The 15,341-nt window shown below is 37.3% G+C and overlaps 1 protein-coding gene across 1 annotated transcript; it reads left to right on the plus strand.

Annotated features, from left to right (window-relative positions):
* Positions 1–5,940: 5,940 nt before the first annotated feature.
* Positions 5,941–14,835, plus strand: LOC120334619 (arylacetamide deacetylase-like). The gene is made up of 10 exons (XM_078109381.1): positions 5,941–5,951; positions 6,447–6,507; positions 7,835–7,973; positions 9,828–9,899; positions 10,120–10,183; positions 10,593–10,726; positions 12,169–12,367; positions 12,791–12,904; positions 13,376–13,580; positions 14,039–14,835. Exons 1-10 carry the CDS (start codon positions 5,941–5,943, stop codon positions 14,207–14,209), a joined length of 1,170 nt encoding a protein of 389 aa, XP_077965507.1. The 3' UTR covers positions 14,210–14,835.
* The last annotated feature ends 506 nt before the right edge of the window (positions 14,836–15,341 follow it).

Raw genomic sequence — 15,341 nt, forward strand, 5'->3', positions numbered from 1 at the left:
GTCTGTCTGTCTGTCTGTCTGTCTGTCTGTCTGTCTGTCTGTCTGTCTGTCTGTCTGTCTGTCTGTCTGTCTGTCTGTCTGTCTGTCTGTCTGTCTGTCTGTCTGTCTGTCTGTCTGTCTGTCTGTCTGTCTGTCTGTCTGTCTGTCTGTCTGTGTATCTGTCTGTCTGTTTAGATGTAGCGTCTTAACGGCTGGACCAATCTGGATGAAATTTTCCATATGAGTTTTTGTGCGTTTTATGGAAAGTCCGGATGGAGGTTTCGTTTCCATGGAAACAACGAAAAACGAGCCGATCGTCAAAATGAACTGGCGGGCTTCAAGCAAAGGCGGAGATCCAACTGGGCGCCTACCGGCTTGTTCCGGTGTAAGTCAGTAAACACTTCGAACGGTCCCATTACATTACATTTGAACCCCCGTACATTTGAACCCGTAATTTGAACCCACGACAATTGCACCTGCATACTATTGCACCTACGAATATTTGAACCCATACTAACCCTAACCCATGGATTTTAGCATATAGATTGAACCCGCAGATATACGGATGCAAATGTATGGGTTTAAATGTGCTGTCACCCTTCGAACGCGCACTTAAAATGTCGCAAGACTCTCAGAATGGCATCTTGTCTAACACGCCTGAAAGGGAATTCAAGCTTTTCACCTAACAATTACGCTCATCTTTTATAAAATCCGCAATGACCAAGATAAGCACACGCACCTTTAAAATAGCGTCACAACCAAGTTTGAATTAAAAATGTTTTTAATCGGAAAAATTTATTGAAAATTAGAAAGACAACTCTAATGCTCTAATGGTTTTAAAGAAAATGAAGTGGCACTGCGAATCTTGATTGAAACTAGCAAAACTACCGTTCAAAAGTTCTCTTCAAATTAACATATACTTGCTTTATCTTTGTCGTAAGATTTGTTTGTTTAACGATATTTATTTAACTGCACTAAACACTGTATACTTGGCATTCTTAAAAATTATAATACCGATACCCCAACTTCAAGAAAAATATATATTCCTATTTCCAGTGGCGGCGCGTGGTCATTTTGACAACCGGGGCAAGCTACTGCGGGACCAAGTCACCCCCATCTACGGGGACAGGATGAGCGCTGTAAGTTCTCCCATCATTTTATGAGTATAAAAACCATTCCATCAGTAACAACCAATCGGCAAAAGCGACAATTTTTAACGATAAGAAAGTGTCTTTAAAACCGGTCCAAGTCAAGGGATAATAAATATAGACATAGTTTATTTTGAAACCTCTTTCAAAAGGAAAGGCAATATTTACCCAGATAAATACAATGACATATTAACAGAAACTTCGGGAAAGCAGGCAAAACCTAAAATAAGGTTTAAAACGTTACTATGAAGAAAGGAAAGGTAATGCAAAGATAAGGACATGCGTCGCTCACTCATAGATATATATGCTGCTAGACTTCTACTGCTTGAACATATATGCAGCACGCCGCGGCTTCTTGGAAGCAAAATGCTCAATAACGCACTGATTAAAGTCATGCATCCCAGAAATAACGTCTCTGTGAATGGATAAAACAGCCAAGGAATTTAATCTATCTTGCTTCATTGTGTTTCTGAGATACGTTTTAATACGCTTCAGCGTGCTGAATGTTCGCTCTGCGTCGGCGGAAGAAATAGGCGTCGTCAAAATGATGTCCAGAAATTTTGCAGACGCCGCAAAGGTAGTTACTAGAGTGTTATCTATGAGGAACCCATAGAGCGCGCAAGGTGATGTGATGTTCAAAAAAGTTTGATTGGTGTATATACATCGCAATTCATTTTCCAATTTACCCACGTTCATCATGGGGTAAAATTTGGAGACAGTAGCCAACAAATGGATGGGAAATTGACGTGCAAATTTTGAAAAATTTTTGGGGTTCATCAAAGAGAACGCGGCAAGGTGTTCAGTGCGCAGACGATCGCCTATTTGATTCACCAGAACGTCACAGCATTCCTTTGCAGACAAAATCAAACGCTGCGTTGTTTGCCCGCGGCGTAAAGAAGCACTCCATGTGTCGTCGTATTTTATTGTTTCCCGGATACGAGATACAGCATCGCAGAAGTCTGAAATACACGACTGCACAGACGCTCCATCCATTAGCCTTGACTGCAATGCGCCGTATAATACATCCACGTGATAGAATATTGTGGAGAAAAAAGCGAGAAAAAATGAAAACTCACCATCTTCTAGCAGACGCTTTAGACCTGCCGCCTCCCTCACAGAGCGTTCGTCCCAAACCGGAGAGCTCTGAATGCCATTGAAACACTCAATGAGATCAGACCTAATTTCGGACACGCCCTAAACCACGCGTGATTGGAAGTTCCAACGTGTTGGTGCACAAGCTGGGAGACGGCGGCTACATATCTGGCGAAGGAGGTCAGAGCGCTTCGGCGAAACGGAAAAAAATGAAGAAAACTCCGAAACATTTGCAAAAAATATACGGACGAGAGGGGTATCAAGACACATATTTTTAATAACGAGGTTAAATTGGTGTGCATAACAATGTAAAAAATGCGCATGAGGAAAATCTTCTTTTATATAAACTTGAACATCATGTTTCGACCCACTCATGACTGCCGCGCCGTCATAAGTTTAACTATCAATTTTGACTTCGCGTTGTAAGGCTGTAACACTTCTTTCAGTACAGCCGATATCCCGCAAGCCGTGCGATCAACGATTGGTACAAAGCTGTGAAATCTCTCGGTAGGTTTACCATCTTTCACAAACCGAAAAATCACAGCCAGTTGGGAAACGCACGTGATGTCAGTTGTCTCGTCAGACTGAATCGAAAGGAACTGGCAATTCTCAATTCCCAGAGCCAAATGTTGTAAATAAATTTTATACATTGAGTCGAGCAAATCATTTTGGATATCCTTAGATGTCCCTTTCGAAACAGTTGCGGCATCAAGATGATCTCTCAATACTGTATCTAGGGATGCGGTGTATTCCACCAAAAATACCCCTCTATTAGAAGAGCCAGCCCGTTCATCGTGCCCACGGAGGGTCAGCTCGTGACAACCAATGAACTTCAAAACATCTATCAATCGACCGAGAACATGGCGGTTTTTCTCGACGTTTTGTTTGTGCCGACGAATAGAAACCGCGCGTCCTTCATCCAACTGTGCTGCAATATTAACATTTCCGAATGTTCGGTATTTTACTGCATTGTCCAGATGCTCCATAGAAGATTGATGATCCCTGGCATGCTCGGAAAGATGTTTAAGATCTCTAAAACCAAATTTACATCAACGTGAGTCACGGGCGGTAGCAAAAAGTAGGCAATAAAAACAAAAAAATGCATTTTTGTCCTCGCTGTAACACAACCATTCGTGTTTTTTATACCAAGTTTCTGCGCAGAATGTACGCCGACGCTTTCCTCCGTCATGGGATTGTTCCAGTGAACAATTTTTTGGTTGATAAGGCCCAAGACGTTGTACCTCTAATTTTTGTTCCAGCGGCAGCTGCGAAAACGGAGTGCGAAGTAGTGCATCAACCTTATTCATTATGAGGTCTAAGGCTAAGAAATGCGAAGCCGGAAAGAAGTGAGGAGCTCAAAAGGAATGTGGAAAATCGAAAGCAAATGGACTAAAGGTCTCTAACTGATTCAAATAGCGAAACAAGCGACAAAAACGAAGGCGAGGAAACTATCAACTCTTCAAGCAACCAACGAACGAGAAGGAATGCGTGAATATGTCAACAAGTTGTTGTAAGAAACGTCGGCATTGTGTCGTCATAATTTCGGGGCTAGCCCCGATCGGCCCCGATGATTTAGTAGAAGAAACAGAAAACAAACCAGACAAACGCGGCGAGTGGAAGATAAAAGAAAGAATACGATATACAATGAGCAACCGGGGCAAAATCGGCGTCGCCCCGTCGACGTTCGGCGAAGGCTTTACGAGCGAAAAATGAACCATGTCGGGAGAATATGGCTAGTGTAGACAGTCTGTGCAACCGATATTGAGGTATTTTTCGAATATTTTTTATTATACCGAAAAAACAACCGGGGCATTGCCCCGGTTGGCCCTATTGACGCGCCGCCACTGTCTATTTCTCAAAGTTTCTCAGCATATATGCCTTTACATCTATCCAAGAATACAGTCAAGCAATTTAATATATTGGATAAATATATTAACGTCTACGTCTACGCTCAATTTACAGCTGTACACCAGCCTTTGTTATAGAAATACAGACTGATGTTAGGCTGTTTGGCACAAGCTCCACTAAAAGGTATGCTATAATAGGCGTACAGTCACCTCATTTCTTCGAATCCGATGCGTCGCAACGAGATAAATAAAACACAATCATATCTTCAATATAAAAGAATTATAAAACATTTGTTTAAGATATGCATGATTCATGGAGAAATTAGTAAGCGGAAGTTAGGTGTTTACGTTAATAACATCCTTTTGGTAAACATTTAATTCAACTCAATTCACATAGGAACCGCCGACTTCAGCAGCTGTGTTTAAAAAGCCATGTTAGTCAGATGTTTGCGGATATTATGAAATTTTCCAAAATGAGCAAGCATACTTTATTCAACAAAGAAAGAACGCGTCGATGAAAAAATTTAACTTTGACATTGCTGTTTCAAATATATATATTTTTTTTTTGATGAATCTCAGATTCTCTATAAACTAATAGAAAATTACACCACTATATTATTCATGACGGAAGTTGCTAGAAGACTATTACTTATATTATATTCAAAATTCCACCGAGCCCAATGGGATTCGCTATGGCGGCTACGTTATTTCAATTTAGAACACTTTTTATGACATACACGCTAATACATATGATATATATTTGAGCATTGCTTTCTCGGTTCTATAACTTTGTTTAATCACAAGGTGTCAAAAGGGTAGTATTGATTGAAATTTTAACAGTCACTCAAAAACAATTTTCCCTCAGACAGACTCACTCAGCACGATGTTTTGTTGTGTTTCTGATATTTAGGTATAAATGAAATAACTTATTAGTCATTTTGTCCTCCGAGGAGACCAAATAAGTTGCAATATTCAAAAACTAATACCACAGATGCTGCGATAGAAAATAAAATTAGCTATCAATGCTTTTAAAAGACGATTCGTTAATATTTTGATAGTTTTCTAACGTCAACCCGCGAAAACACCCTTCAAATAAGCATCATACATTTTGCCTATTGAAAAGTTAGTTATAAGGGGAATTATCGAAAGTTGATTTTCCAAACTCCGATAACAAAAATCTTCAGCTTGACAGTTCCAATATGTTACTTCTAATTATAGCGTAACATTTTGAATTCATCACTTCATTTATAAACATAAATCGATGCTCAAATTACGCAAAGGTTCAATTACTATCATATAGCTAATTCAATGAGATAATCATAACTGTCACTAGCAGGCGCGACGTAGACGATCACGCATGATAGAATAAAAACAATATTTCCATAAACTGAAATGAAACAGCAAAATTCTGAATGATATAGCGGATCTCAAAGGGAATTTGGAATAATAAATAAACTAGGCAATAGCTTTTTCGGAGCTACTTCCATCTTTAATTACTATAAAGTTGAAAATCTATTTGTCGATAAAGTTACTGAAAAAAGCAATTTTTCACAGCAGGAAAAACGCTACAACAACAAAGGTTTAGCAAAACGAACAAAACTTGGTGTCTTGCAACTGTTTATTACTGAAATTCGTGAAAACTATGAGCTTCATGCAATTTAATAATAAGAGTGTACACGAATACAAAGATAAAGAAATCTGCAACTCGGGTTGTGTTTCTTGATTTGTGTCGTTTTGCCAAATATCCCGAAGGCTGGCGGAGTACTGTGAGAATTTGTATGTTCCAGTATTCATTTGCCAGTGTAACCGCTTGGTTATGACAAAGTTATATTTCTTTATGAAGTGATTTACCTTCCTTCGTTTATTTTAAAATGATGTTTGAAAAGTATGATATTGATTACGCCACGGCGTTTCGGCCAACAAGCAATTGCACTTTTAGGGTTCCGATCCGGCGCAGAAGCGTTTCGTAAGTGTCTAAAATCTTGACATATTGACGTAACGCTATATTCGTCTCAAAGTCCTCATATTTCGAAATTTCCTAATTTTTATCAGAAAATTTTTGCTAATTTTTGCTTGATTGTGTGTTCAAAAAATTCAAACGGTATGTTATTCATGTACTTTCCTAAAGCAAAAGTCGGCTGAGAAGTCAATATTGGCTTCTAAAATATTAAAAAAAGAAATCGACGGGAGGGAGGAGACAGGTATTGACCGATAGTGCTATTTGTAGGAAATTCTGTTATCAAATTTCTGTTATCAAATCAATTCTTGTTTTTTTAATTTTGTATAGCTATAGCATTGATTCTAAAGTAAGTCCAATTTAATTTTATTACTCGGTAGCCACATTTATTTGATACATACCAATTATGTTTTGTTCTTACAGATACCACGTACCAAGTAGAAACAAAAGAAAAAAAGGTCTCATCCCGGAGAAAATGATCGGGGTAAAATACTAAACAGGAAAAAAGCCACATTTTTGGATAGCAATAATAGAACTTTTTTAATAGAAAATCTTCTGTCATTTATAGCAAAACGTTTATGGCACAGGGATTTTGTAATGAATGAGACTCTGACGACTGATACACATTACGAATGAATATACATCATGATTTTATCAATCGGGGAAATGATTTCATTACAAATATAGCTTTAGTTGGTATTTGAATACAAGTCATTACTTTCTATTACATTCGTTTCAATATTTTGTTGCCGGTCCGCGAAGTTTTTCCATTTGCTTTTACTGGTTCGAGGCGTAGAAAGATAACCCTAGTCTAAATCATGCAATGCGAGGATATCGTTAAAACAACTTCATGTTACCATCTGTTCAAAGCGAGAGTGTGAGCTCCTTCAAAAATTGAAACATATTATCTCTGTAGTGGAAGTTAATTTTTTTTTATTGCTTATCGGAGTGCTTTCGTATAAGTTTAAATTATCTTGCTTTTTTATCTACATTTTAAAAATCACAGTGATCACTTTGAATGAGCAATATGCACATCAAATTATTTTTACTCGAGTCTAATCGACTGAGGGATCTTATCGGTTATATTTAAAACTTCCGAAACGACCGTGTAGATATATATATACGAGTTCATTCTTATCCGAACAAGCAAGAGGTAATAACTGCAAGAGGTAGAAAAATGCATATTTGTATTGTGAGGACCTCATGGTCGTTGGCAAATATTTGATTTTGATTCTAATTTAGAACTTCGTACTATTGGCTGAAATTTTTTACAAGTTCTACTCTCATTCAGCATTGCGATGTTTGATAGCTAGCTAGCCAGGCATTTAAAAATAATCAGGTGAACGATAGCGTTTATCAAAAGTTATTTCCAAGATGGGAAGAAAGTTAGCGACAGGGTTTGTTTTTGCATTGTGCATTTCTTATTTTCTGTACATACCATATCCGGATGCATGTGATTTTCCGATATTGGTAAAGGTGTTTTTTAGCGCGCTCAAACTACTTGATTTCGCGGTAAGTACATTTTTGTTCTCAATCCACTGCCAAATTCTAGACGGCGTATACTTCGAACACGTGTTTCCCAATGAGCGTTTGTTTCGTGATTTAATTAGTACTGCTAACCAAATTTCATGTGTCTGTGTGGCAAGATTATTCGTTAAATAATCGCCAAAGGGTTATATCTACCGATAGATACATTACATTAGTACATTAGTAATACATTTTATTTTTATTTTCAACAACTGTTCATTAATAAGTAACGTGTTTTTGCCAGTGCATTGAAAGAAATAAGAAATAAAAATTAATTGTTCCAGGGCGGCGTATCGGTATGGCTCGGTGGAAGATATTCAACTCCTTACAAACTAACAGATTACAATCTGGCAAAATCAAGCGATGTGATGACAACGATAGCTGTGTTCGATGGTGTTGAAGTTGCGATTTATCATCCTAAAGGTCGGTTTGGATTGAAATAACATATTTCGAGGCCATAGTGAAATACAGCGGTGATATTGCATCTATTTTACAGAGGCTATATATTCTGATTATGAAACAAGTTTTAGTCGGAAACGTTTTTGTTAAATATCGTATGTCTTTTCGCACAAGGTCAAGTTTTATTGCCGGCATCGGTGTCTCCAGTATACAAAACTATATCGGTCACAAAACAATGTAAAAACTGACAACGATGTTAACTATGAAGCAATCTATGTATGCTCTGTCAACAATGCAACAACTAATGAGACTTATTACCTACCTAAAATAGCTTACGATGCCAACATATAGAAGCTGACACAGCTTGATTTTGTGCTTCAAGCATTGCATCATTTGTTATTTGCAGGCGTTTCTTCCATAAATAAATGTTGTGTGCTAGTGATTTTCGCAACTCTGCTATCAAAAATGTCTACACCAGGCATGTCCAACCTTTTTAGTGTCGCGGGCCACTTTCAAATGAGGAAACTCATCGCGGGCCGCAAACGTTTTTACCAAACTTAAATACCATCCAAATTCCAATTTACGTTAGAATTTGAGCGTCGCTAAATCAAACGCCTGGATTGCACAACACTTATACGCAATACTTATGAAAACAACATGCACACAAAGACTACGAACCATGAACTACTCAATTTTTATGCAAAATGCATAACTTTCAAGCAATAATATACATTGGCATAAAAATTAAAAAAGTCGGCAATTTCTTTTTCAACTAGTGCGAAACTTGCCTTTGAATGTCATTGCTCAAGTGTTTAATTAATATCAACTGGTATAGTTTTGATACCGCACAACGTAACTGGCTTGTCAAATTGTCGTTCGCCAGCTTATTCCTATGCTTCGACTTCATAATTTTTAATTTCGAAAAGAAAGATTCGCACAAATATGTTGTGCCTATTGCCGGGGAAACTCATCTTCATCGATATAGTGACTGTATAATTTAAGTTTTCTATTTCTTAGAAACAAGCGTGTAAGTTGCGTACTTAACTGGACATCGATCAATTCAAGTTACATATATTCTGGGGCCTCTTCTACCCGAATGTCAAATGGACACATGAAAATTTCAAAGAGACTTTCGAATTTTAATAAAAATGAAAAATGAACTGCTTACTTCAATCCAAATTGAGTTTTATACAGTTCAAGCTTTGTGATAAACGCCTGTATATCTTCATAACAGTCTGTAATCCACTGTGTAGAAAACTCTGTCTTCACAATGTGTAGAAAATTCATTGTATCGCCACAGATGTTGCACGCTTGAGTGGTCCTCTGTAAAATCATATTCTGTAGCGCTTAACGAGTCTAACGATGCTTTTCTTATTTCGGATCCCCGTTAAATTAAAGCCTGAAATCTGTTAAGATTTGATATCATACCAGGAAAATTAACATAAATTTCAAGTGTGCCGCACAAATCCTCCGTGTGGGCCGCATGCGGCCCGCGGGTTGGGCATCCCTGGTCTACAATACACCATTACGTAAAATTTGACGAAACTGACTACATTATTTTGGGGGCGTGGCTATTGTGTTAAAATTCGACAAATCAGCTAAACGCATAAATGTCTTTTTGGTCGTGGTCACAAGATTTGTCTCTTAGTCAGAAATATTGACCGACAACATAGTTTGCTATTTCATGTCAACGTAAAGCAGTCTTTGCCCTCTAGATATCTCATTTTTTTTGTGTAGCAATGGTTTTGTCCACACAAGTGGAAAATTTAACACGAAAAGAAAATGTTTCGTCGCCATTGAATCCTATATGGGTTCAGCCGTGGAATTAAATTCTGTTATAGAGTACTACAACGCATAAGTATTTAAATTGTTTTGCAGAGTTTGCTGAAAACCGACCAGGATCAGCGATGATATATTTTCACGGTGGAGGTTTCACTATAGGATCAATAGGTAATTTGAATTTATACCCCAAGATATTTAAATAATTTGATTACTTTCTCAAGTCTTTACGAGATTTAAGTTCACAGTATTATCTGCTAACAATCAAAGTTTCTTGTTAGAAGATTCTTTACAATACTTCGATTTCCTCCTACATTTTCTTGACGAAATTTAATCTCGAGTGAACAAACTTTCATAAAAAATCGAGTATTCTTTTCCATTTTTCTTTCAGCGTCCTATGCATCTTTAACAATGAAAATCGCTGAAAAAACGGGAATGCTTGTAATAGTACCAGAGTAAATATCATTCCTATATAATTTTTTATTCGTTCAATTTTTAAAATGTGGTCGCTATGATTGGTCGTTCACATTATCTCACAATCAAAATATCATAAAATTGATTTGTTGTGAAATATAACTTATCTAAATTTCCTACTTAAATTCTTGTGAAAACGCTTACCATCTTCCTGATAGATAATTCATATACCGTAAGCTAACTAATATTTCAGTTCACACAGAATGCGCAATAATTTCACCAAGAATCGAGTATGCAAATCACGTATTTAAATTGTACATTTGATTTTTTAACTAATGTCTGCCTATAAGATAGATTCATTTACTTAATGCGCGTTCTTGAATTTGGTGAATTTCACTCTATAGCAAGTAATAATCGTGAATCGTAAAATCCTGTGAATTTGTTTTTCAGGTACAGACTCGCCCCTGACCACCCATTTCCCGCAGGATTTGATGATTGTCTGCGCGTCACAAAATATTTTATTGAAAGAGCCCGAGAATTTGACGTGGATCCGAATAAAATTGTATTATCAGGAGATAGCGCAGGTCATTTTTTCTAAGTGCAACCTAACCTACTAATACAAATCTTTTTTTGTTTTTTTTAGTATAACTTCAAAATGCATATGACCATACATTGCTAATACATATTACAAATAAGTATTATTGAAAGATACGCTATGCATTTCCCTTATAATAGGGTTGGATTATTCGGATAACGGATAACACGATAAGCGGTTAACCGAGGGGTATTTTGCTATCTGATATTATTGTGCCGGTTGCCGGAATGAGCATGAATAATGCATTTGCTCATTAGTGGTTTTAATATTTTTTGTTAAGTGGCGGCTGACATCCCCAGAGCACATAATAAAAACTTTTATCCACCCTTTTTGCTCATATTTTAGCCTTCCGTAAATTGCTGGAGTGAACTTCACGATCACATCACCAAAAACCCAGGCTTGTCCATGAGACATATTTTTCTGTCCCATTCCCATCCCATCGAATAGCAATTATGCCTGTCCCACTCCATGGGATTCCCATTGGAATATAATCCAATAAAAATTGTTAAATTTAGCTTTAGCGTTTACTAAATAGGACTACATGTACGAAGAGACCTGCAGGACAACAAAATTTACGGACTTTGTTAACTTTATATTTATAACTATTATACATGTGTTCACAAAGTATATTGTTAATGCTGAATATATTTTGCTCTTTATAACTTATAAGAGAACTATGCTCAAATATATGGACACGAAGTCCATAACGAAATGTTTGACCATCATTTGCCGGAAAATCATACGTTTTTCGTGTCCCACAGGAAATACAAATGTGTGCTGTCCCATCCCATGGGATTCCCATTCCCATGGACAAGCCTGCAAAATACGCATTCGCTTTATAAGGTTGGGTTGGAAATATAAGCATGTAAATGAATTCACGAACGAAGTTTTGAAGGGGTAGGTGGGAAGATGAGGCAGTCTGAAGGATGACGGTTTTGGTGATGACTATTTTCGCTGTCGCTGTTATTGCCATTGGGTATATTGTCGGGAAAATGGGACGTGTTTTGGTTCGGGATTGGACACAACACCAATACCGCACGATCTACCCCACTTAGGCTATGTATCACAAGGCTTTGTCGGTGTTGGATGGCCTCTTTTCTATCCTACATTTAGAATTTGTTGGAGATCTGCCGCGGCCGGGTGGTACATTTTGATTTTGATCTGGTGCATTGGGCTTTTACGGACATATAACTTAGGCCTACACTGGGGGAAGTGCGATCCACGGATTGCTGATATTGTTTATGTCCATAATTTCATGGCTTTCCCGGGTAGTTTGTTTGCCAGTGCCCACTGATCAGCATTTGTTTACTGATTTTTTTTTTGTCAGTATCGTTCGGCTTACATAAGCCTTACCGTCAGCTTACGTCGGCTCTTACTACTGAACAAAAATTTGCACCTATGTAGGTTGTCATCATTGTGTATATTTTTCAGGTGGAAATATGGCAGCTGGAATAAGTGTTGAACTTGCTAAACAACTCGACACCAATCAGAAGCATCCAGTTTGTATGATGAACTTAATTTATCCATCATTGCAGAAGGCGAACTTCCAGTTACCGAGTTTCCTGCAGAATCGAAATCCTCCAACACTACCGCCAGAATTAGTTGGGCGTTTTAGTTTAACTTATCTCGGGTGTGTTCGAAATCACCCTAAAACAATATTCATGTGCTATATATGTATATATATAACATAGAATTCAATTTTATACATTAGATTGAGAAAAATATAGTTGCGCAAAAATTTTATTGAAAATCGATCGATCAATTAATCTAATTACAATCTATTCGTTCCATAAAAAATAAGTTATCGATCTGGATCGAAAATTTAGGATGCAACTCTGTGAGAAATGACAGTTGATAAAGCTGTGTATTGCATCCTGATTTTGCATTATGAAATTTCAAAACTCGGCGAATTTCAGCTTAAAGTTGAGACTTTTTTGACCAAACTCTCAGATTATTGATCCGTTTGTATGAGTGAATTTTAAATTCCACAACGATTGATACCCTTGACTCCAACTTTACAAATGATCAATATTGCGTGAAACTTTCTATACAGATTTGAAAATGAGACCAGCTTTATTCCGTTGATTCTTAAGAATGCTCACATGATAGGATTCGATGATAAAGGCGGAGTTCTGCAAGGAATGAGCGAAAAATGGATTCCTCAAAAGTAAGTGTGGTATATATTAATATAATACATATAATTCATTTTCTTCAAGTTAAGAGCGGGCTACCGATTCAACTTTAATCAATATACTTTCTTGTTGTACAGAATGTAAACAACAGCTGAGCTATGGTTACAAATTAAATTTTCATATTTGTTGTTAAAATGATGTAGACTACATGTTAACTTCGGGACTAGTTGCTGTTGGAACATTCGGATTGTTAGCAAATTCATCGTTTATTTAACTATAGTTTGATTGCCGCCAACATTAACCCATATTTAAACTTAACCTCTTTATTTTGGTTTAACAAATATTCCAGCAGCTTATCAGAAGTAAAACCACAAACGTTGTCGCATTCGCGTATTTACTGCAGCGTTGCGGGCAAAAGTTTCTTCCCCGTCGAACAATACCTTGTAAAGAAAGCCCGAGTGATGATAAATTCCGAAAAAATTCAGCAACGCATAATTTAATAACAGATATAAAGAAAGAACTTATTCAAAACCTGAGATTGCACAACTCACTGACGAAGAAAAAAAGTCGTTTTCAGCTGTGTCTTCAAAGCTACAGTCCGTAGTGTCTGACACGAGAATGGGGCCACTTGCTGCATCTGACTCATTGTTACGAAAGCTTCCTATAGCCAACGTGATGACGTGTGAATATGACGTACTTCGTGACGACGGCGTGAGTTTTTGGACATTTTAAGTTTTTTAATATTGGTAAATGTAACTTACTTATCTAATGTAGTAAAGCCACGGATTGGGTTTCCCTTTTGATTCATGTCGTATTTGTTTGCTTTTTATTTTTCAATAAGCCTGACCAAAACTCGAATATTTCCCAATATAGCCAGAATCAAATATTCTAGAAGAATGAACATTTATACAAATAATTCAAACAACATTACCTTACACTTCAACTAATCAGGCGCAAATCGCAATGGCTGGACAAACCAGTAATGAGTAAATGAACAACAGCAGTCGCTCAACTCTCTCGCCTTCCTTGCTTGTGATTCGAAAATCACGTTATAGTTGATTTGCATCAAACTCAATTTTAAATATTTGATGCGTTTGGTGAGAGCTGGTTTATAATCTTACAATCGGCATAACTTTACCTTTGTAATCGGTTGATACATTCATGTTCAGATAATCTTCTACGAAAGAATGAAAGCACTTGGGAAACGAGTGACTCACCAAAATTGGGAATTTGGCGCTCATGGTTTGATAAACATGTACGGTATTGCAGAGTATTACCAACTGGAGCGGGAAATGAATTACATGTTTGAATTAATTAGCAAAGTAGTGGAACAGTGTTAATTTTTGGCCAAATTCCATCATATAATTCTTACCTTTGTAAAATGTTCATATTTTTAACTCAATTCGGATAACCAAATTGTATTCGCCTTTTATTCTCGACCTGTGTATCGTTTCTAATACTGCCTTCGTCTCGCCAATTTCCGGCCAATCTCTTCTCAGTAATTCTAACCGCATTTTGCTCCAGCTTCATTTAAAAAAAATCTATGTCATGTCATGAATCCACCTTGCACCGAACCTCCCATGACTATAAGAAAGGTGACTGAGACACATCCAGCGAATTTATTCGTGATAGGCCATGGACATATGTATATATATATATGCATTTTCGTTACCAGTTGGATTTTGCGCTTCAGAGATCGCAGATTGTTTGCGCCATGGTTTCCTTTGAAACACTTGCGGCGTTGCTGCTTTAGACAAAATGCATCTATCAAAAACAAACAATCTGAAATGCTTCTGGCGTCTAATGAGTATTTACTGATGCGTCATTCTGCGATATAGCACAAAAGCCCTTGACACTTCATTGGTCGACCTTTGCTCAGAGATCAGTCTCCTTTATTTGTGAGTGAGTGCGAGTGACCTTCCTTTGAACAAATTTCATTACAAGAAACAGCAGCATGAAAAGCAACAAATTGACCTAAAGACGGGATCAGAATCACAGATCTGGATTTGCCTGCCATAGACCAGTGATTCCCAAACTTTTTTTAATATCGTTACCCCTAAACCAGAAGTTCAATTCTTCTTGAAAAGAATGGGATATTCATGTTGAAAGTCAATCCGAAATTTTCAAATGTAATATACGTATCTGTCTTTGCGAAAGAAACTGAGAAATTTCACTTTCGCGGTCATATAGTTATCACTTTTTCTCTTTATGCAAAAATGGCGATAATACAAACACCTCCTAACCATCCCCTAAACCAGGGGTCACCAACGCGTTGCCCGCGGGCACCAAGTCGCCCGTGAAGACCTTACGATTCGCCCGAAGGTCTGTTCCAAACTAAGTATAACAACGGCGCTTATGAGTAAACTACATCAATAATTTCTGTCCTGCTATTCTTGTGTAAACCACACTTATATGGAAATCGGGAAGGGCACTATATTAATTATTGTAGCCATCAACCTGATTTTTATTTGA

This window comes from Styela clava, chromosome 15 (assembly GCF_964204865.1).
Source record: "Styela clava chromosome 15, kaStyClav1.hap1.2, whole genome shotgun sequence".
In the NCBI taxonomy this organism is placed as follows: domain Eukaryota; kingdom Metazoa; phylum Chordata; class Ascidiacea; order Stolidobranchia; family Styelidae; genus Styela; species Styela clava.